The sequence below is a fragment of the Platichthys flesus genome, chromosome 6, assembly GCF_949316205.1.
Source record: "Platichthys flesus chromosome 6, fPlaFle2.1, whole genome shotgun sequence".
Classification (NCBI taxonomy): domain Eukaryota; kingdom Metazoa; phylum Chordata; class Actinopteri; order Pleuronectiformes; family Pleuronectidae; genus Platichthys; species Platichthys flesus.
In genome coordinates, this window is record NC_084950.1 from 26249547 (window position 1) to 26272657 (window position 23111).

Here is a 23111-nt window from a genome sequence, read left to right on the forward strand (position 1 = left end):
TCAGCACATTAGTTCATCAGTGTTGGGACAACAGTGATACGTGAATGAACTGTGAACGGTATCTATCATTAGCTTGAGTCAACTCCAGTTAAGACACCAAAAATAGACAACCAATAAAAAACTTTATTCAACATTTGGGTTTGAGGCAGTAATCACACTCTGTCAACTCTGTTCCAAGTTCTAACAATTTATTTTGCTGTAATGACACTGATATGGTGCTTCAACAAAGCCACTGACTGAATATCCATTAGCTTTTAATGATGGATGTATTTTAGAGTTGGTAAAGACTTTTTTAATCTCCTAAAGAAAAGCCCTTGACATGGGTTATTATATATATGAATTATATTTATACTTATACTATTCATATCAATAACACCAATGATAACATTCTGGGCTTTGGTGGAAAGCCTCCATCCACAGTCTTAACAGCACGGAGTTCTGGTCAGGGTTACAAATAGTAATTGTTACATTACAGTTTTTCCTAAAATGCTCTCTAAAAAAAACACTCTCTAAAATGCAGAGAGTGACATAAGTCGAAAAGCAGAGGGTTAGCAGTTTGTTCTTCAGTAGACTGTCCCTAATCACAGAGCCTTGATGCTGAAGTCCATCTTAATGTCTCCTAAACTGGGTTCAAAGGTGAAGCTGTAAGACACTGCAACTCTGGCGTCATCTGAGCATTCCCATGGTTGCCTGAAGAAATACACTCCCTGCTTCCTGTGTCGAGCCCACTCACAGTCACCCTGCAGGAAAACGCAAGACAATCAAACCATTAGATCTGTCAGGACATCGAATTGATCTGGCGTCAATCAATCAATCAGATTTTATTTGTATAGCCCATATTCACAAATTACAATTCATCTCATAGGGCTTTAACAGGGTGTGACATCCTCTGTCCCTAACCCTCAGCAAGAGTAAGGAAAAACTACTAAAAACCCTTTTAACAGGGTAAAAATACATAGAAACCTCAGAGAGAGCCACATGTGAGGGATCCCTCTCCCAGGACGGACAGAAGTGCAATAGATGCCACGTGTAGGAGAACATCATCAATAATCAAAGTCTCTAGCAGCATTTGATGAGGGTAGACATCCCGAAGGACAACCCCAACATGACATGCCAAGCAGTCCCGCTGCAATCACAGTCCATGGTCAGCAACCAGCAGGACCACGATCAATGACAACTAATGTTGATTAGGTCAGATTCAGTAAGAAAAAGGAGGCGCTGGGCTGGAGGTAGATTATGAAATAGCTAACAGTGACAGCAGGAGGAGTAGGACACTTCGGCATGCAGATGGGGAAGACTGGAGATCAAACTGCTGTCCTTCTGGCAGCCGTCAGGGCATTTACCAATGCTAATTAGGAAAAACTGACAGGTGCTTTCAACTTACGAAGACATGGTATTCATCAATATAAGAACACAGATGTAAACACTACTGCAGTTTAGGAATGTGTCATGAATCTGACATTGACTTTTCTTAGAAAACTTCTTAAGAAGATATTGGTGAATGAGACCCAATTTTGTTCCTATATATTGGTAAGTAAACAGCCATTAATGCCAATGTTGTATGTAGCAATAGGAAAAACTAAAATAAGAAAATCTCAGGTACCAAGATACTCAATTTGTTCAAGAAAGAAACAGGGAAAAAGTTACCTGCTCACTGATAGGTCCAATCAAACCTGCACTGACACTGATGTCATGGGTAAGGTGGTATTCCATCCACAATGCAATACCATGGCAACGACCGCCCCTGGAAGAGACATTTCAACACAGTCACCAACTGAGAATGTTTGAGTACTGTACTGTGTCAATCTGTCCATCAGGGCCAAACACAGAACAAGTTGCTGCTGTTCTGTCTCAACCATACTTATCTTTTTACTGTATATTTTTTTGTATATACGAAGGTTACTTTGCTCTGACTTTGAGCTACTGCCTGCATATTCTTGGAATCCGTCAGTTCTCACCTGATGACAAATTAGCCTCTGGGGGCAATGGGCAATATTTTGTAGCTTCTGGTGTAGACAGCAGATATCCGTTCCATGACTCTGCCATCCATTCCAGTTCATTGTTTACAGTCTGACTAGTTTCTACAATCCCACTTTTTGTAGGGCTTCTTGGGTCCAGACGACATTTCGCCTTCTCTTTGTTAACAGCTGTATATGATAGATAAATTAAAAAGCAGAAAGCAGATGTGTTTCGCTAAATGTGTTCTGCCTCTAATGCTCTCCCTATGGACTCTTTACCTGCGGCAACCAAAATCTGCATATTCACAAGCAGAATCTATTTATAGTGATTACTGATGGCATAATGCCAGACAATCAAGATATCTGGTTGGCTATTGACTAACTTTTATCAGGTTGTCTGATGCTTTGCCTGTTAAGGACTCCTCTGTGCTCCACTGTTCATGAGAGGGGAGATGCGACTGTGGCCTGACTTCAGTGTTCAGAGAGGCAAGTTGTGAGCAGTGACTTCAACTCCCACTGCAACAACATTCAGTCACGGTCTGATCAAAAGCCACTTTTGTGATTATGATAGTAGAAAGAAAGTATACCTTATGAAAGGCAGTGAGCCCTGACTGCTGACTGGCTCCTGAGGGACACACTGTGTGAAGTCAAAGGTCATGATGGCTTTGGACTGGGTCAGGGCCCGGCATGGGTACTCCCACAGAGGATGGGGCTCTGCCTCGCGGGACTCACGGAAATCTAAGGATTGCTGGATGCACAGACGAGGTTAGTTATATTTTCACAAAATGATTTTTTTGTGGAAACTGGGGGACTTGAAACAGCTAATTAAGACTTATTAAGTATTATACTTTTTTCGGGCTAATGAATGGAGATATAAATATTAGTCCAATATTGAAAGAGAATGCTATAACTGGTAGCTGTCAAACAGCTGCTTCAAAGTAAATACCCACTTAAAAAGGTTCAGCGTCTAAAATTTAGTGACATGACTGAATACCCCTCACCTCACCTCCCCTTCCAAACATGAAAGTTTTCATAAAAACTCAAAAAGGTATTTAGTTTGTCCTGTGTGGACTACTGTAAAAAAGATGGTGGCCCCCGTAGAGATGGCCTGCTCCCGATGTAAATACAAGTATTTAAATATAAAGGGCCCATTCTAGGGTAAAGACAAACAACAATTCTTCCAATTTAGATGATCACACACAAGTGAGAACACCACTAAGATTATTTTATATTCAATTTCTGCCAATAGTTCCCTTTCACCTAAATCATACACACTGAACCTTAAAATACGTTTTGCCACAGGTTCAGATTGTTAATGTTAGTGTTTGATGGAATAATGGAAAAGATTTCATCAAAGACAGAAGTGTGAAGTGAACTTTCTGAAACAAAATGATGTGCCACACTTTTTGAAGCTTTCACTGACGACCTTTGGACGACACCTCTGTTCACGCACACTTCAGCCCGCAGACCATTGTGTTTGCAGTGACTACTTTGAGCGGGATGAGTAACTCTTACTAGAATAAGAGAAGAAATCCCACACCTAAGAAGATGTTTATACATCTTCCGCTGCAAACTAAACACACACCTCTACCGACTATACCTTGAATACAATTTTAAAACTTACAATTTTGAAGCACTTACTTATAGCACTTTGTAGTTTTGCTTATTTGAAGAAATTGTACTTTCTTGATTTTTGCTGTTCTTGGCCCCCCCCCCAGAACAGCAAGACACAGGGGGGCGTGGCCATATAGTGTCTAAACTTAGAAGTGCAATACAGTGGGCCATAGTCCATTTCATTAAATTACATTACATTTAATTTAGCTGACGCTTTTATCCAAAGCGACTTACAATAAGTGCATTCAACCCTGAGGGTACAAACCCAGAACAAGAACCAAGAAAGTACAATTTCTTCAAAAATAAAGCAAAACTACAAAGTGCTATAATTAAGTGCCATTTTTTTTTTTTATGCGGCCAATTCAAAATGGATGGCAGGCCGCAGTTGGCCCTTATTTAAATAAGAGATGATAGAGCCCAGCGTAAAAAATAAAAGAATTATCCTTTAACTTTAGCTAAATATCACATACACTTTACTGTCCAATGTTCAAACCATCAAATGACTGCAAGGTACAAGGATACTTTTTTCCTTCATTTCATTGTATTACAGTTGTCACTCTCTTGTGTTTTGGAATCATGCTGTTACCTCAAAAAATATTTCTGCAGTGCAGTTTTGAATTATGCGAATATTGATATGTGTCTCACTCTCTACACCTCATCTGATAAAATAAACTGAAGATGTTCCTTTTCCATAAAACCCCCTCTAAGCAAGCATCTGTAATCATCCCCACACACTCCAGAGAGAGGCGTATACTTTCAAATTTCCCTGTCCCTCTTCTATCATGTATTTTCTATTCTTAGTGTAATACATTTCTCCACCGTGATCAAAGCATTGTATCATGTACGAGAGAAGGACTCACTTTAGTGGATGTACAACCTGAACGCTAAGCAAACATCTGAAGGACAGAAGTGTTACCTGGACCATTTCATCCATGGGTGTAACGTCAAAGCCCTCACAGGTTCCACAAGGTGCTCTAATCCTCCACAAATCCTAAAAGGAATGGCACAAACAAGTTTCTCAACAGGGAATTACCTTTAATAAATGTTCTTATTCACTACAATACCTCCAAAGCAGAAATCCTTAACACAGGGCCTGGGCCTGCTCTTATCTCTCGGCCTCAGCACATGGGTCCCTTTGTGTTAATTTTAGATTTTAACCTCACTACATCACTCTCGAGTGTCACATGAATAGATAGACTCTGTTATCCTATTTTTACTTGAGAAATTGTTCTAGAATTACATCATTCATTTCTTTTAATGAACTTCAAAAAGATGTGATAAATGCTTTTATGGTTTTACGATTTTATTATTCACTCACCGGCTGTCTGTGTGTTTTAGAATTGATTATTAGTATTGCTGGTGAATTTCAAATCACTGAATGATTGGACCTGGCTACTTTTCCAAATCACTCCTCACCAGCTCTTAGCCTGAGATCTTCTGATGAAGCTGTTAGCTATTTTCTCTGTCTAAGCAGGAGAACAAAGACGGCAGGCCTCAGCCAGTTGGGGTCCTGACCTCAAATCTCACTTTTCCCAAATGGCTTTTACAAAAATGTAAGATTGCTTTTCTTTAACCATTACTTTGAACTGCTTTGTGTACTATATTACTTGTAGACTTTGGTTTAAAATGATCTGTAGTTATATAATTGGTATTTATTTGTAAAAAGTGTGTAAAGGAAAGACCAGGATACACCAAGCCCTTAACACAAATCCTGTAAAAATTATGGTGGACGATCTATTGTGTCCTCTTTGTCACAATAATAGAGATAATCGTAAATCTGTATGTATGAAAATATTCTCCTCTGTCCCACCTGGAACTCCACAGCAACCATGTGAAGTGTGGCAGAGGAAGGCAATATGGTTGCGTTGGGCTGCATGAGACCTGCCAGGGCTGTGCGACAATACCAGAAGTACAGCGAGTGCCAGGGTAGGAGGCTTGTGCCAAAGTACGGTTCAGCCATCAGGACAGAGATCTGTATGAGACAGCATAAATTCGATCAATCTGCTGTTTGGGTCAGTTACAAAACTACACAGTTTATATGGTTATTGTTATGCTATGAAATTGGTTGAATTTGATTAAATGAAAAAGAGTTGAGGCAGCTTTAATATTTTTCTTGGCTACAGGCAATAAACACAACATCTAAATGTAGTGCAATGGTAACCACGTGATTATTGTCAGAAGGTTTATTTCTACAAGAAACAAATTTCACATAACACATTGTTGATAAATTGTCTTTACCTTAATTTCTATTGTATTCTACAGATTTCACGAAATGCCGTTTGTCATCTGCAGTTTACTAATCAGTAAATTGATTGGTGATGTCGTTACTGTCTAATATCTGGCTTCTCTTTGACTCACTGTTACAGCCTGTGGCTTTGGTACAAAGCTGGTACAGTGACAAAGCAACGATGCAGACCAGAGTTCATTGAATGTTAATACCAGAAAAGAACCAGCAACAAACATCATTTCACTTGAGGCTTGTTCCACAAGTACCTGTTCTCCTCCAATGTCATTCCTGGTCAGCTGGTCAGGCCTCATCTCCAGCAGCTCAACACCTTTTATCGAGTTGGCCTCCAGCACCTGCACAGAAACAAGGTGCACTTCTTAACCTGCTAGAAGACTACTTTTCTGTGACTCGCTGGCTAACTTCAGGCTTTCAACTCCGCTTCAGCAGTGAATCTCTCTGGCTGAAGACTACAGTCATGTGCAGTGAGAGCACGGCCAGGTGCACATATGCAGGAAGGGCAGTTAGTGACAGACAGGTACAAACTGAGTCTTGTGATGGCCAAAGCCTTTTTTCTTTTTCTTTCAGAAGACTATTTATTGATGGCGATTGAGACGAATAAAAAGTGTTTGAAAAAAGAAATTACACAACCTAAAGTTTAAGTACAATAAGAGTTGTCATTTACCTGCTCGATAACCTGTTTGGACATTCTGGAGTTTTCCAAACCAAAGACCTAAGCAGAGGCAGAATGAATACAAAGAACAGGCATTAACAGAGTCTGATTGGAGAAGGTGCAGTAAAGGTTCACTTGCTCAAACAGAGTACCTTTTTGGCTCCAAGAATGTGAGCAAACACAGGAAGCAGACTTCCATCACTGACACTGAGACACAGGCTGTCCTCTCTCAGAACCTGCAGGTGGCACAGACAGAAACATGTCAACAGGCGTATCCATTAATTCATTAACAAACTGTCTGGACTCTGGTGCACTGACTTACACTGCGCAGTGCACTGACGTAGCTCTCTGTACGCCTTCTGTCGTTTAGTTCACCAAACCGAGGCCTAGTCCATACTAGGTGAGCCTGGCAGGTACAACATGGCCGAGACGAAAGAGCTTTAGTCTGTGACTCTGGAGTCTGTTGGCTGAGAACGTGAATATACAGATAGTCATTTAGAGGGACAGTCATTTTCTGTCATCTGCTTTAACATTAATTTCTATCGAAACATGTATATTTAGTCTTCTAACGGCACATGATTATTTTTGGTCCAATCGTGATCAAGCGATCATGCCTGTGGTAAATGTTAGGCTGGATTAGTGTAGAAATACAAATTATGGTTTTGGCTCAGGGAGTAGAGCAGCTTGTCCTCTAATCAGAAGGTCTGCAGTTCGATCCCAGTCTTGGTAGTGTTCTTGGACGAGATACTGAACCCCAAATTGCATAGAAAAGGTGCTGCCCATAGATGCACTATATAAATGTTTGTGTGAATGGATGAATGACAAAAAAACTGTACAGTAAAGCACTTTGATTGGAATGTGCTATATAAATACAGAGCATTTACCATGTATCTGTAATTCATTCAATGAAAGCTGGACAGGTACTGGAGACTGTGTGATACCACTGTAAGCCCCACAACAGCCAATAGGAGGAGTTTGTGGTGAGAATATTTGGTGATTAACTGATGCTCTTGCAAGCATTAATGTGCCACTATTCAGTGAAGCAGGAGGCACAGAATGTTAATTTCTACAGCAGAGCAGGAAATATACAGTACGTTGTATCTGAGCGGTTTCACCTGGGAGACTGCAGACTGTACCAGAGACTGTAGTCATCATGGCAGACAGTCAGACTGAGCTCCTCTCCTTCCGTCACCCCCCTCTCCACAGGCAGGAAGTACACACTCTGCATCCAGTGGTCCCGCCACTAAAACACATCAGAGCAATAACAAAGTGGTGATGAGTGCCTGAATCACCGCATCATAACCTTATGTCCTGTAACTCACCGGAGCCATCTTTGGCTGTGTGTATGTCCAGCTGGGCGCCATGGTGCACACGATGCTTCCACTGGGATCCATGTCAAGGTCCCACCAGGACAGGACCACCTGCGCTCGACCACCAGACTGAGCCACAAACTGGGAGGAGTGGGACTGGAGGGCACTGCTCACAGGCTTACTGAAATCCACACTGAAGGGGAAAAGATGGTATGCAGGGGGAGGGGGAAGTAAGATTTGATGAAAATGTTGAAAGAAAACGGTGTCAAACATTTGTCATCTTTCTCCTTTTCATACCTGAACATGGTGCAGAGAGGGCCCAGCGGGGTGAAGCTGTTTGGGGATACCTGGCTCAGCTGGATGTCACACACCGAATGGGCTCCGGCACAGCGGCCCACAGCGGGCGGCGGGACCAGACGGGCCCCTTTCACCTCCACAGGCTGCATCTGAGCCCAGCTCCACAGCAGCTCTGACTCCACCAGCTGAGCGTAGACGGTGGCCCGATGAGGAACAGCCTCGCAACCCTCCTGCAGGTTGGAGGGACACAAACACTGTTGGTGAATTTTACTCTTTTGGCTCATGGTAACATAGAAAGATACAACTGAAAACATACACACCTTGACAAGGTTTTGATGAGCATGTTCATAGCTGGGCAGAGCTCCTTCACCTATGAGCTCTGTATCAAACAGCTCTGTTATTAGGACGTTGGCCTTCATCTGCATATCCCCATCTGTAATAAATAACAAATACAAAACCTCATGAGAATGTAGACAAAATTCCTTCTGACAAGTATCAACTACAGAGACACAAGCACATTACAATATTCAGTGTGTGTGTGTGTGTGTGTGTGTGTGTGTGTGTGTGTGTGTGTGTGTGTGTGTGTGTGTGTGTGTGTGTGTGTGTGTGTGTGTTCTGGTAATCATCACGCGATGGGGACCGTTGACTGTTTACACAGTCACGTCATGGGGACCGGTTGCGCTTTGGGGACCAAAATCCCGGTCCCCATGAGGATAACCCTTTTAAATGACTACTAGAGCTACTCTGAAGGTGCCCGTGAAGTTTTAAGCATTGGCCCATACGACATGTTTTTTGGTGAGTGTGAGTGTGTGAGCATTGCTCATTGGTGGCCCTACTGTTTCTAGTTAGTACTGCACCCACTGCTTCACACACACACATCTTCCAAATATGGTTGGGTGCCACCCACTTCCTTGTCCCCATTAGGAATGATTCAAGCAGCGAGGACATTTTCAGCATCAAGAGGTAGCTATCAACAGTAAAAGAAGATTATTTGCTGGAGAAACTAGCTAAGAAGATAAGAACATGTGCAGAGGAGCAAAAGTAAAGCATAAGGTAAGCACAGTTGTATCTTAAATAATTATAAGCAGTGTTGAATCCTCAAATTGCATGTATTACTTGTACCTAGCTAGCATGATTAATAGCTCTGATTAGCTACAAAGGCTAAGTGTAAGACCTCAAATGTTTTACTGCATTTCTATTACTACTTGCATGCATGATGCATATGTGTAGGAGTTTATGTAAACTGAAGGAGACAATCAAGTCAAGCACTTCTGAGTTTTGAGTCTCATTTTGTTATGATGAACTTAAGATCAATATAAGCCCTGTTATGCTATATTTAGTATGTTTAAGTTAATTAATAGAGAACATTATAGAGCACAGGTTTTGACTATAGTCAGACAATTCAAATTACAGCTGTTCTCATTTTACACAGTACCATTATACAGAATAATTTAAGTCTGACTGTAGCTTCCGCTGAGGGTTTTTAAATTTTAAACAACAGAGGAAGTGTAACCTGGCTGCTCTGGATAACCTCTATTTGGAAGCTGGTTATGAACCGGCCCTTTTAACTTATTTTCTTATTTAACATGGGCAGGTTCATGTGGAAGAGGCAGAGCAGGTTATTAAAGAAACATGGTCAGAGGCATAAATCTGGAATTAAATGATAGAAGATTAAATCTAAAACCTGCAGTTAAGTTAAATTAGCTACAATCACAAATGACAAGTCACTAATATGATACAATGTCTAGAATAGAAAAGTAGAGCAGTAGGTTATTAACGTCAGGCAAATAAACAGGTAAAAGCTGAGAAATTTTACTGTGAATATTACTTTTTTTGCAGATAGAAAGTTAAAGTGTTTGTACAGCTAAAGCAGGGGAGAGAGAAGTTCTTGTGTGATGAGGTCAATGTAATTGAAAGGTGTATTTGTATTCATAAGGCGGTGGTCTAGTGTTAGAAACTTGGACTATGGGCAGAGAAGGTCTCTGGTTCGTCTCTGGTTCGACTCCACAGAGAGACAACCAAAGACGAACCTGGATTGATCTGTCCAAAAATCCAAGAGTCTCCCTGCCCTGTCTAGTGCCCCTGAGCAAGGCACCTTACTCCCCCAACATCTGCTCCCCGAGCACCGTACATGGTCGCTCACTACTCTGTGTGTCCTGCACCAGATGGGTCAAAAGCAGAGATTAAATTTCCCTTCCTTCATGAGTGTGCCTTTGCATGTCTGTGCATGTGTTTGAGACAAATAAATGCATCTTAATCTTAATCTTAATAATATTGAATAGTCTATGGATAATTCTTTCATGGTTTTCATTTAACCCACTTCTGTTCTGTGTTGCCCTGGTAGATAAGAGAAAAGGTCTCAACACTACCAGTTATTATGTGGGAATAACACCACATTTGTTGAATTTAAATGAAGTTAAATAGTGATGCATCTATTTCCCGTATAAAATCACAACAGAAAATAGCTGCTGCTTTGTTTTCCTTCTTACTTTACTCTCTTTAAGTTGCTTTTAAACATGCACTGCAATCTGGATGATACCAAGAGACTATCCAGATAGGGGCAGTTTGTAAAAACGCAAACGCTCCAGATAATCCAGAGTTTCTTCTGTCACCCCCCCAGTAAAAACTCTGCAGATTGTCCGAATAAGCCATTGAGAAAATACAGTAGGAGATTATCCGGAGGATTAAGAGCCGGCGAGTAGGCAAATTCATAGTGTTTTTAACAGCTCACACACGTGAGACTGGGATAATAAAAATATCTCAGCATGAAAAATCTCCCTGTTGACTCTTTGTTGATAATGAGGACATATTCAAATGCTTGTAACATTGGTGTAAATGCAAAACTAAATACAATTACATTCTTTTGCCATCATCTTTGATGTGCTGTAAAATAAAATACTATGCTCTCTGATACTGAATTTATCATCATGTCATGCCTCTGGCTTGCTCTACCCAGGCGCCTCCTCCTGTCTGAATTCTCCTGCTGTGTTCTTTATATGTGAAAGCCAAACTCCTTCATAATTATTCAGACATAATCATCTCTCATTTAAGGTGTTTTCAGGCATGACCTGCAGGTAAAATCTAAAGAATTGGCTTTAGATTTGACCCGGTTTAGCTTTCACACATGCACAAGACAGATATACGGTGCATATATGTTTGTAGATGTGTATAGTTTATGCAACAACGCACAGGAGTATGCATCATCCTGTAGGCAGGAACGTTACTCATGACAGAGAGTGAAGGAGAATGTTTCTGTAGTTGAATTTTGCAAGAAAAACAATCCTCATGAGGTTTTAGGCAACAACAACAATTTGTAGTACCACAAAATCTTACTAAGCAAACAAATCAAACAATTATTTTAAAGTTAACTCATTTGTTTTAATCTTTTCCTTCAGAAATGCCACCACGGATCAGCAATTCAACATGATACACATCTGCAAATTAGAGGTCCAGTATATTTATGCAGCAAAAGGTAAGGTGGTATCTGCTGTAAATAATCAATAAATAATTATCATTTAAAATCAAAAGAAAAGCTCCAGAGTACATTTAATAGGGACTAGAATGCTGCAGTGGTCAGTTTTGGTTTGTTTTGTAGTATATATTAGCATAAACTCATTGTCAAGGAATAGAATTAATGGATCCTCCTGTTTTATTGAAAATGTTTTTATTGTTTGCAGGATGTGGTATATTTGCAAAGGGTACAATTTGCAAAGGAGACTTTGTTATATATAGGGGGGAGGTCTAGAGGCGGTGGTCTATCGGCAGAAACTTGGACTATGGGCAGAGAAGGTCTCTGGTTCGTCTCTGGTTCGTCTTTGGTTCGACTCCACGGAGAAACAACAAAAGATGAACCTGGATTGATCTGTCCAAAAATCCAAGAGTTTCCCTACCCTGTCTAGTGCCCCTGAGCAAGGCACCTTACTCCCCCAACATCTGCTCCCCGAGCGCCGTACATGGTCGCTCACTGCTCTGTGTATCCTGCACCAGATGGGTCAAAAGCAGAGATTAAATTTCCCTACCTGCATGAGTGTGCCTTTGCATGTCTGTGCATGTGTTTGGGACTAATAAATGCATCTTAATCTGCATCTGCATTTTAAGGATATAATAAGTGATGCAGAATCCCAGAGAAGGAGAAAACTTTACCACCCCTGATGTGCTGCATTCATGTTTGCCTTCAAGTGAACTTAAGAATTCCTAAACTACACTCCATATACTATTTTAAGTTATACTAAGTGGGGCTCTGGTTTTATTGTGATATATTGTGACATTTGTATTTTTTCTTTTTCAATTTTTCCAATTTCTCAAGTATTGATGCCTTCAGAGAAGATGGCTCAATTGGGTGACAAGTTAATGATGAACACAGACGTCCTTACTCCAAAATGAAAAAAATTGGTGTTAATGGAGAACCCCACCTTTGTTTATTTGCCCTGGATGACATCAAAGAAGGAGAAGAAATCGCCTATAACTATAGAGGTGAAGACTGCCCATGGCAAACACAGGTATGTAGCACAGAACACAGCAAATACAATGAGTCAAGTATCACAACAAATAGTAGAATGAGAAATATGTGGACCTAATTTGGCTGTATTAATATTGTTATAACCATGTACACGTTACATATACAAAAAATACCAGGATTGCCTATCACAACCTGCTTTAAGCTGCTATGTATGAGCGACCACTTAGTGTAGTGAAAATAACAGGAACATGAAATAACAAACAGGAATCTAATTTACAAAAGTTTTAAGAAGCTATTGAAGGTCAGTTTAGATCATTATAGATATTATGTTACTGAACTGAATGATCCTCTATTAACACTGCATCCTAGCAGGGTTGTCTACAAACCTCTGCAAGCAGCCTGAAGCTCTGATTTTGATTTATATGTGAAATAGTGCAGAGTGTCCAAACTTTTCAACTTCCATTGGATGAATGGAAAAGTCATTGATTCACCTGCATTAGCATAGATGATATTAGGATAGTATAGGTTTGTCACTTTAGTGAATGCAAACAATAGCATTGGTTTATTAGAGATCTCAATAATGTTTTTACAATGACATACCCAGCAAAACCTTTTGTCGCTTGTGTTTACATCAAAGACTACTGATGTCGTTGCAGGTTTTTGCGATGACCACTGGTTATGTAACAGCTCTTGGAGGGCTGTCCCAATTAGATGGGGAAGATTTCAACCTCTGTTTCAAGGGGAACGAATACCCTCGAAAACAAGGGGTAGTGTTAGGGTAATGGGTTTGGGCATAATTAAAAAGCATTGAAATGCTATCACTTTATATGTTAAAGAATCAGGGTCATTTGCCAAATGTATCCAGTCCTGCTTATGACATGGATGTAATCTCAAAACTTTATCTGAATAGAAATATTAGAATATAATATAAGTAAATCTTGGGAACGTTTTACTTTTGTTTACAGACGACCAGCATCACTGTTAACACCATGGAGGAGGATGATTCAGATCCTGTCCACTCAGAGAGTCTGATGGCTTGTGCCTTTGGGCCAAAGACACCACCTGAAGAGGTAAATTCATGTCCATCACTGTTTTATCATTATATGATCACTCTTTGTTCCGAGTTTGTGTAGAAACTGTGTGTGAACAATTAGGTAAAACTTGTACACACAAGGAAATGCAATGTTTTGTGTAAAATGTCCCCACAAAACAATGACATTTCAAGTATGGCATCTTGAAGGTTAGTGGTAGAGGTATATTCATGGTCGATTTCAAACTTCACAGTATTTTCTTTCTTGATAAATTCTCACTCTACATTTTGGAGTCACGTGGTCCCCACAACACACCTTCTGACAGTGTGCAAGTAGTAACTGTTTTTGAAAAGTTAGATAAAACTGGTCCCCACAATGAACTATAATGTAGTGTGCAAAATGTCCCCACAAAGCATGTGTTAAGTTGTGTGAATGAGAAATAACTTTACCGTACAGAAGTTATGCAAATTGGTAAACAATGACATTTCAAGTATGGCATCTTGAAGGTTAGTGGTAGAGGTATATTCATGGTCGATTTCAAACTTCACAGTATTTTCTTTCTTGATAAATTCTCACTCTACATTTTGGAGTCACGTGGTCCCCACAACACACCTTCTGACAGTGTGCAAGTAGTAACTGTTTTTGAAAAGTTAGATAAAACTGGTCCCCACAATGAACTATAATGTTGTGTGTAAAATGTCCCCACAAAGCATGTGTTAAGTTGTGTGAATGAGAAATAGCTTTACTGGTCAGAAGTTATGTAAATTGGTTATACAATGACATTTCAAGTATGGCATCTTGAAGGTTAGTGGTAGAGGTATATTCATGGTCGATTTCAAACTTCACAGTATTTTCTTTCTTGATAAATTATCACACTACATTTTGTATTCACGTGGTCCCCACAACACACCTTCTGACAGTGTGCAAGTAGTAACTGTTTTTGAAAAGTTAGATAAAACTGGTCCCCACAATGAACTATAATGTTGTGTGTAAAATGTCCCCACAAAGCATGTGTTAAGTTGTGTGAATGAGAAAGAGCTTTGCTGGTTAGAAGAAGAAACTGTTTTTGAAAAGTTAGATAAAACTGGTCCCCACAATGAACTATAATGTTGTGTGTAAAATGTCCCCACAAAGCATGTGTTAAGTTGTGTGAATGAGAAATAGCTTTACTGGTCAGAAGTTATGTAAATTGGTTATACAATGACATTTCAAGTATGGCATCTTGAAGGTTAGTGGTAGAGGTATATTCATGGTCGATTTCAAACTTCACAGTATTTTCTTTCTTGATAAATTATCACACTACATTTTGTATTCACGTGGTCCCCACAACACACCTTCTGACAGTGTGCAAGTAGTAACTGTTTTTGAAAAGTTAGATAAAACTGGTCCCCACAATGAACTATAATGTTGTGTGTAAAATGTCCCCACAAAGCATGTGTTAAGTTGTGTGAATGAGAAATAGCTTTACTGGTCAGAAGTTATGTAAATTGGTTATACAATGACATTTCAAGTATGGCATCTTGAAGGTTAGTGGTAGAGGTATATTCATGGTCGATTTCAAACTTCACAGTATTTTCTTTCTTGATAAATTATCACACTACATTTTGTATTCACGTGGTCCCCACAACTTACCTTCTGACAGTGTGCAAGTAGTAACTGTTTTTGAAAAGTTAGATAAAACTGGTCCCCACAATGAACTATAATGTTGTGTGTAAAATGTCCCCACAAAGCATGTGTTAAGTTGTGTGAATGAGAAAGAGCTTTGCTGGTTAGAAGAAGAAACTGTTTTTGAAAAGTTAGATAAAACTGGTCCCCACAATGAACTATAATGTTGTGTGTAAAATGTCCCCACAAAGCATGTGTTAAGTTGTGTGAATGAGAAATAGCTTTACTGGTCAGAAGTTATGTAAATTGGTTATACAATGACATTTCAAGTATGGCATCTTGAAGGTTAGTGGTAGAGGTATATTCATGGTCGATTTCAAACTTCACAGTATTTTCTTTCTTGATAAATTATCACACTACATTTTGTATTCACGTGGTCCCCACAACACACCTTCTGACAGTGTGCAAGTAGTAACTGTTTTTGAAAAGTTAGATAAAACTGGTCCCCACAATGAACTATAATGTTGTGTGTAAAATGTCCCCACAAAGCATGTGTTAAGTTGTGTGAACGAGAAAGAGCTTCGCTGGTTAGAAGAAGAAACTGTTTTTGAAAAGTTAGATAAAACTGGTCCCCACAATGAACTATGATGTTGTGTGTAAAATGTCCCCACAAAGCATGTGTTAATTTGTGTGAATGAGAAATAGCTTTACTGGTCAGAAGTTATGTAAATTGGTTATACAATGACATTTCAAGTATGGCATCTTGAAGGTTAGTGGTAGAGGTATATTCATGGTCGATTTCAAACTTCACAGTATTTTCTTTCTTGATAAATTATCACACTACATTTTGTATTCACGTGGTCCCCACAACACACCTTCTGACAGTGTGCAAGTAGTAACTGTTTTTGAAAAGTTAGATAAAACTGGTCCCCACAATGAACTATAATGTTGTGTGTAAAATGTCCCCACAAAGCATGTGTTAAGTTGTGTGAATGAGAAAGAGCTTCGCTGGTTAGAAGAAGAAACTGTTTTTGAAAAGTTAGATAAAACTGGTCCCCACAATGAACTATAATGTTGTGTGTAAAATGTCCCCACAAAGCATGTGTTAAGTTGTGTGAATGAGAAATAGCTTTACTGGTCAGTAGTTATGTAAATTGGTTATACAATGACATTTCAAGTATGGCATCTTGAAGGTTAGTGGTAGAGGTATATTCATGGTTGATTTCAAACTTCACAGTATTTTCTTTCTTGATAAATTATCACACTACATTTTGTATTCACGTGGTCCCCACAACACACCTTCTGACAGTGTGCAAGTAGTAACTGTTTTTGAAAAGTTAGATAAAACTGGTCCCCACAATGAACTATAATGTTGTGTGTAAAATGTCCCCACAAAGCATGTGTTAAGTTGTGTGAATGAGAAATAGCTTTACTGGTCAGAAGTTATGTAAATTGGTTATACAATGACATTTCAAGTATGGCATCTTGAAGGTTAGTGGTAGAGGTATATTCATGGTCGATTTCAAACTTCACAGTATTTTCTTTCTTGATAAATTATCACACTACATTTTGTATTCACGTGGTCCCCACAACACACCTTCTGACAGTGTGCAAGTAGTAACTGTTTTTGAAAAGTTAGATAAAACTGGTCCCCACAATGAACTATAATGTTGTGTGTAAAATGTCCCCACAAAGCATGTGTTAAGTTGTGTGAATGAGAAATAGCTTTACTGGTCAGAAATTATGTAAATTGGTATACAATGACATTTCAAGTATGGCATCTTGAAGGTTAGTGGTAGAGGTATATTCATGGTCGATTTCAAACTTCACAGTATTTTTTTTCTTGATAAACTATCACTCTACATTTTGTATTCACGTGGTCCCCACAACACACCTTCTGACAGTGTGCAAGTAGTAACTGTTTTTGAAAAGTTAGATAAAACTGGTCCCCACGATGAACTCTAATGGTGTGTCTAAAATGTGTGAAACATGTTTTTTCTAGATTGTGAATTCAGAATTAGTTTAGCAGAGCAGACATAACTTGATCTCAAAAATTCTTATATGCACTTTTACTAAATTATTTATTGCATATGTGCCTTTATTTTCAGATTATAGACTTCAAAAAATGAAACTGAGACTTTTGTACCAAAATTAAGACGGCCTACAATAACTTTCAGTTGCACTTCAATTTTTCAAGTTGCTGCAATTCGATAGTCTTTTTTTTTTCAGAACAGTCAAAATATTCTGCTTATTATAATATAAACTGCTAAAATAATCAAATTATGACACAAAACTTGCAAAACAGCACAAAGAATAATTTCTCATCTACCTGTTACAGCTCTACATAATTATAATCTTTTCATTAATTTTTTTAGATGAAAGACACAGATCTGGAAGATTCTGAACTATTTGATTCGTCATGAGAGAGTGCAGATGATCACGTACCAGATACCATCTCCGAAAGTGACAGTGACAGTGATGCTTCAGTTCAACTAAACTTTAAGAACACTTTTCTGCCTCTTAATGATCCTGATAGCTCAATGGGCCCCACTGTCTGCGATTATACAACACCAGACAACATGATTTTGGATGGTCAAAACATTACACCTGAAGCCCCCAGAGCAGTAGAAGAACCCCGGTCAAGTCAGACTATAAAGGACATCGTTAGATAGCAGTCATAAAAAAAAGGCCAGATCAGAGACTGTTGTCAGTGTTGCCAACTTAAGATGTTGCCACCAATACTTTGTCATTTCAGACCTTTGCCGCATAACTGTTGCTGCCCCCATTTAATGTAGTTTTATCTGTATATTCATGCCTGCAATAATCAGATAAAGGGTTGTTTGGCTGATTCTAGAGTCTATTAGGTGCTTAAAGTAGGACTCATAACAGTTACAGTTTTAATAGTATAAACATACAAACAACAACTAGTCCCTATACCAAACACCTGACCTACGTCCTCACAATTCCATAGTTAGTTAGATTAATGAGTGAATCAGTACATTGTATTTATTTATCCAACAGATCCAACATTTTATAAATACAGTTTTTTCTTCATGACAATTTTGAGAAATTTATGTCAGTGAATGTGAGTCCATGTCATTGATCAGAATGAACAGTTTATTTGTTATTATAACACAGCATGTTCAGCTTATAAGAAAATGGCATCAAAATCCTCTTTCCCACTGACAATTTCAGTCAGAATGCACATATCAGTGTTTTCTTGGCAGACTAATTGTATATTTTAGTTTTCTTATACTGTAGAAGTTAGTTTATACTTTATAGAACTTGTAACTTTGGATTATAACTCTTACACACTTTGGAGTCCTTGTATTTACAAATGTGTTTTTCCGACCACTTAAAGGTACAACTGCCCAAAAGAAGAAAACACCCTGGAAGGAGACAGACGTGAAGGCAGTGGAAAGGCACATGAATCGATTCATCACATCTTGTATTGCTCCAGCAAAGTTTGACTGTGAGAAGTGTTTAAGGGCTGATCCAGAAGCTCTTAAGGACCGGAGCTGGCAGAATGTGAAATTCTACATATATAACCGCATTACAGCCAACAAGAGGAAATTAAGTAAATAATGGGAAGATTACCACCAGTAAGCGGTTGCTATGTGGTTGTCTGAAATTAAAAATATCTTACAAATTTGACTGAATAAGAATTATTCTTTGTAGGGATATAGATAGCCCGTCACTGTTTGATAAGTTTATATTCACTTCAACCACATTACACTAATAGTCCTATCAAATTCTGCTTCATTGTAAGGCGTAGTTCATGAACAGCAAGATTTTCTGTACAAGTGATGCTTTGCATCCCTATCACCATTTACAGGTATCATGTTATATCTCTACATTTTCTATCAACAACTTTTGTTCTTTTTTGCTAGACTTTATTAGTTTTAAACAAACAGCTCTAACAAATGTAATAATGGAAGGACTTACGGTATCAGTGATAATGTATATAAAAATGCTTTTTGAAGCATGGTCCCCATTAGTCTTATAACAAGTTGTGTGAGTCATGCAAATGATATGTAAATGAGGTCCCCATCAGCCATACCTACCCGTTTTTTCTAAGGTCCCCATTTTGCACAGTCAAAACACTACTTCATGAATTTAGATATTTTAAGGTGTGTATGTACTAACTGATTTTTTCTTAGTGTCCCTGATTTTTTTCATACTTCCACAACCTCTAGAAAGGGTGGTCCCCACAGGTTATGATAAAAAGTGCACGCCCCGCAAACCATGGAAACCAGTATGTATGTATGTATGTATGTATGTATGTATGTATGTATGTATGTATGTATGTATGTGTGTGTGTGTGTGTGTGTGTGTGTGTGTGTGTGTGTGTGTGTGTGTGTGTGTGTGTGTGTGTGTGTGTGTGTGTGTGTGTGTGTGTGTGTGTGTGTGTGTGTGTGTGTGTGTGTGTGTGTGTGTGTGTGTGTGTGTGTGTGTGTGTGTGTGTGTGTGTGTGTGTGTGTGTGTGTGTGTGTGTGTGTGTGTGTGTGTGTGTGTGTGTGTGTGTGTGTGTGTGTGTGTGTGTGTGTGTGTGTGTGTGTGTGTGTGTGTGTGTGTGTGTGTGTGTGTGTGTGTGTGTGTGTGTGTGTGTGTGTGTGTGTGTGTGTGTGTGTGTGTGTGTGTGTGTGTGTGTGTGTGTGTGTGTGTGTGTGTGTGTGTGTGTGTGTGTGTGTGTGTGTGTGTGTGTGTGTGTGTGTGTGTGTGTGTGTGTGTGTGTGTGTGTGTGTGTGTGTGTGTGTGTGTGTGTGTGTGTGTGTGTGTGTGTGTGTGTGTGTGTGTGTGTGTGTGTGTGTGTGTGTGTGTGTGTGTGTGTGTGTGTGTGTGTGTGTGTGTGTGTGTGTGTGTGTGTGTGTGTGTGTGTGTGTGTGTGTGTGTGTGTGTGTGTGTGTGTGTGTGTGTGTGTGTGTGTGTGTGTGTGTGTGTGTGTGTGTGTGTGTGTGTGTGTGTGTGTGTGTTTTTTCTGACCAGGCCCCACAGTGACATCAGTAGAGTGTTTGTTGATTATCTTGATCCGGTCAGAGAAGCCGTTCTTCTCCACGATGCACTGAGCAGCTTTAGCCATGGGCTTAAAAACCTGCAGCCACAAAGGAAACAGAGACGACACCTGAAACTCCAACTGCTGAGGGCTAGGATGATAAGTTGGTTGCTCAATTGGCCCAGTTTTGATAGTTGATAAATACAAATTATTTATCCAGCAAAGCTGCTGGACATTCCCTGATTCCAGCTGCTTAAATGTTTTGTATCATTTTAAATACGTGAAGCCATCTATTTTAGTTTCAAATAGTTAAAAAAAACTGTTAACTTAATCACAAAATCATTTTAAATAATGGATATTACCCAAGAGAATGATTTCAGTATGAGTGGCATGCTACAGAACAAAGATACTGGGAAAAGTGGTGTTTTGCACCAACACAGGCAATGAGCCTGCACATTGGTGTTAAGTGACTTTGCATCTATTTATCCATTCATAAATTCAAACATACAGTCCACTCTAACATGTGTTGTGTCTCATAATTGGTTGAAGGATTTTTTTTTTTTCTAATTGAATGAAAGCTGCCAGTCAGGCAGACAAATCTTTTCATTTAATAAACAGAAAACTGTGGAAATAGGGTGAAACAGCTAACAGGGCACCACTATAACTTAAAGGGCTCATAGTACCATATCACCCCACTAGAGCACTGTGCTCCAACAAGTCAGGCTTACTTGCTGTCCCTAAAGTCTCCTAAAGAGTAGGACCAGGAGCCATAGCCATCAGCTATCAAGCCACTCTCCTGTGGAATCATCTCCCAGCTTCAGTTCGGGAGGCAGAAAGCCTCTCTATGTTTAAGAGTAGGCTAAAAAACGTTCTGTTGGATATAGCTTATAGTTTGAGCTGGTTCAGGTTCGTCTTTAACCAGCTCTTAGTTATTCTATTATGTATAAATATTTTAAACATTGATAGACCGGTCCCTTCATGTTAGACACTGTCTTTTCTAATGTTGTAAATATGTTGTTGACATGATCTGTTACAGACAGCATCTAATTCACTACTGTTCATGATGAGATGCTAAGTCATAATGATGAGATACTAAGTCATAATAATGAGATATAGATATTTCCATGCAGCATATCTCTGATACCCAGTGTGTATTTACTGCTTCAGTGCCTGTCTCTACCTGGGACAGTGGTGCTCCACTGCATGTGTTTCATGGAATTGGAACCTTACCTCACCTTTTTTAACACAACTATGATTTTATATGAAAATAGTTGGATAAAAAACATCCTGGGAGAGGGATCTCTTACTTGTAGGTCTCATGAAATTTCTACCTTATTTACCTGTTAAAATGTTTTTTGTTGGTAGTTTTTCTTCAATCTTGTCGAGGATTAAGGGAAGAGGATGTCGCAGCTTGTTAAACCCTTTGAGACAAATTGTGATTGAGTGTGATGAAAATTGATTGAGTTAGCTGAAAATAATAAATAATTCTTGTATATTGTAATTATATGGCCAAAAATATGTTTTGTGAGACCGGTGACATTTTCGTTGTTTCAGTGTTAACAACTGACTATGTACCAACATGAAATATAATTAACCTCTCGCCTTCCATTCCCTAGTGATAGCATTGAAGAATGGTCAGAAAATTTTAAGACTGACAGACAAAGACATGATAACCACGACCTTGACTGACAAAGAGGCACAAAATGAGGAAGAAGCTTTTGACTATGCTAAAGTAGAGTATCCATTAAAGCACGTATAAGAGGAGTATGTGTACCTCTACAGCATAGCAGAAGTCAGCTCCAGCAGTGAGGGCCATCATGGACAGGAGACCTGTCCCTGTCCCAATGTCCAGGATGATGACCTTCTCACCACGAGCCTTAACCCTGGCCACAGCCGCCCGGATCCCCTGGTAGTACTTCTCATTCTGAAAGGGAGTGAGGACGTCAGCTGTGCTTTAGGAAGGCTGACTGCTTGTTGTAACTGCTTGTTGTAGTGTGCAGTCAGTGTTGTTTTGTCTACATCCTAACAATACTTTCAAATCTTATAAAGTTAAAAATAACATGTTCTCCCAAACGTACCCTGTCGTGATCATGCAGCATGTCCGCGTAACAGGACCTGAAAGATAAACACTCTGCAATCAGTGTCTAATGAAACTTAAAAGAAAGACATTTAAGAGACAAACCAAATATCAGAGTCAAGTTAAAATCAGTCTGAGTGACTGAGGTCTTTGGGGAACTGGACCAAGTCCTGATACATGTCACACGAACAGAGACCGGATCCAGCAGTGGGGCACTGGTTTCAGCTGAATTCTGTTTGGACCCTTTAGTTTATATTTGCAACATTTGAACTTTTGAAGCTTTTTTTAGAGTAAACAATGTACTTGAACATCAAAACACATTCATCGACGTGTAGCTTTCCTCTTAGCTACAGAACTAACAGTAAACAAGGAATGCCTTAAATGTTCACCCTCCTGAATCAGGAATTGGAGATGGGTATTAGACATATAATTGGCCCCTCAGTGTAAATGGTGGCCCCTTTAAGACCCCTGCTTTAAAAACACCCTAGATCCGCCACTGTGTGAACATGAACTGTGAAAGTACCAATACTGCTGCTTCAGCACAAACTCCAACTCTTCTCTGTGTTTTCATACTTAACGTGAGTTCTCCATGACTGGCTCTAGCATCAGTTCTCCTCTACCTGGCTATCTCCTGGTGGAAGTCGTACTCCTCACTCTCCTCCACCCAGTCCAGAGCCCCGGTGGTCGGGTTAGCTCTCCCGCAGAAGGTCTTCATTTGTTCGGACGCTCCGCTGAGTTGTGACACGTTAGATAAAAGGCCTGTTTCCTGGAGGTATATACTACACAAGTCGGTAAATACACTGATTCACAGAAGCGTTGCTGAAATGGAAGCGGCCATTTTTCTCACAGACGTCAGAAAACTCTTCTAGT

General features: G+C 39.5%; 1 protein-coding gene and 1 long non-coding RNA gene across 4 annotated transcripts; one reads left to right on the top strand and one right to left on the bottom strand.

Annotated features, from left to right (window-relative positions):
* Positions 1 to 103: 103 nt before the first annotated feature.
* On the bottom strand, positions 104 to 23111 carry prmt7 (protein arginine methyltransferase 7). The gene is made up of 17 exons (XM_062389536.1): positions 22862 to 23111; positions 22243 to 22279; positions 21939 to 22088; positions 20155 to 20263; positions 8397 to 8509; positions 8077 to 8306; positions 7792 to 7972; positions 7585 to 7712; positions 6792 to 6936; positions 6622 to 6705; positions 6482 to 6529; positions 6066 to 6152; positions 5383 to 5544; positions 4489 to 4563; positions 2546 to 2706; positions 1648 to 1744; positions 104 to 740 (listed from the first exon to the last, which is right to left on the bottom strand). Exons 1-17 carry the CDS (start codon positions 22954 to 22956, stop codon positions 582 to 584), a joined length of 2061 nt encoding a protein of 686 aa, XP_062245520.1. The 5' UTR covers positions 22957 to 23111; the 3' UTR covers positions 104 to 581.
* LOC133955828 (uncharacterized) lies at positions 8614 to 18825 on the top strand. 3 transcript variants are annotated; one of them, XR_009920906.1, is made up of 6 exons: positions 8622 to 8871; positions 9001 to 9129; positions 11472 to 11548; positions 12383 to 12575; positions 13501 to 13605; positions 18533 to 18825. It is a non-coding gene; the product is annotated as an uncharacterized LOC133955828 (long non-coding RNA). The 3 variants fall into 3 exon arrangements; XR_009920907.1 differs by having other exon boundaries at positions 8614 to 9129; positions 11754 to 12575; XR_009920905.1 differs by having other exon boundaries at positions 8622 to 9129.

What these genes read in the sequence shown, in the direction of transcription:
- prmt7 (XM_062389536.1), bottom strand. Translation starts at nt 22,956, where the DNA reads ATGAAGACCTTCTGCGGGAGAGCTAACCCGACCACCGGGGCTCTGGAC. An exon ending in TTCCACCAGGAGATAGCCAG is followed by an intron (nt 22,280 to 22,861) that starts GTAGAGGAGAAC and finishes TTTATCTTTCAG; the next exon opens with GTCCTGTTACGCGGACATGC. An exon ending in ACTTCTGCTATGCTGTAGAG is followed by an intron (nt 20,264 to 21,938) that starts GTACACATACTC and finishes TTGTGGCTGCAG; the next exon opens with GTTTTTAAGCCCATGGCTAA.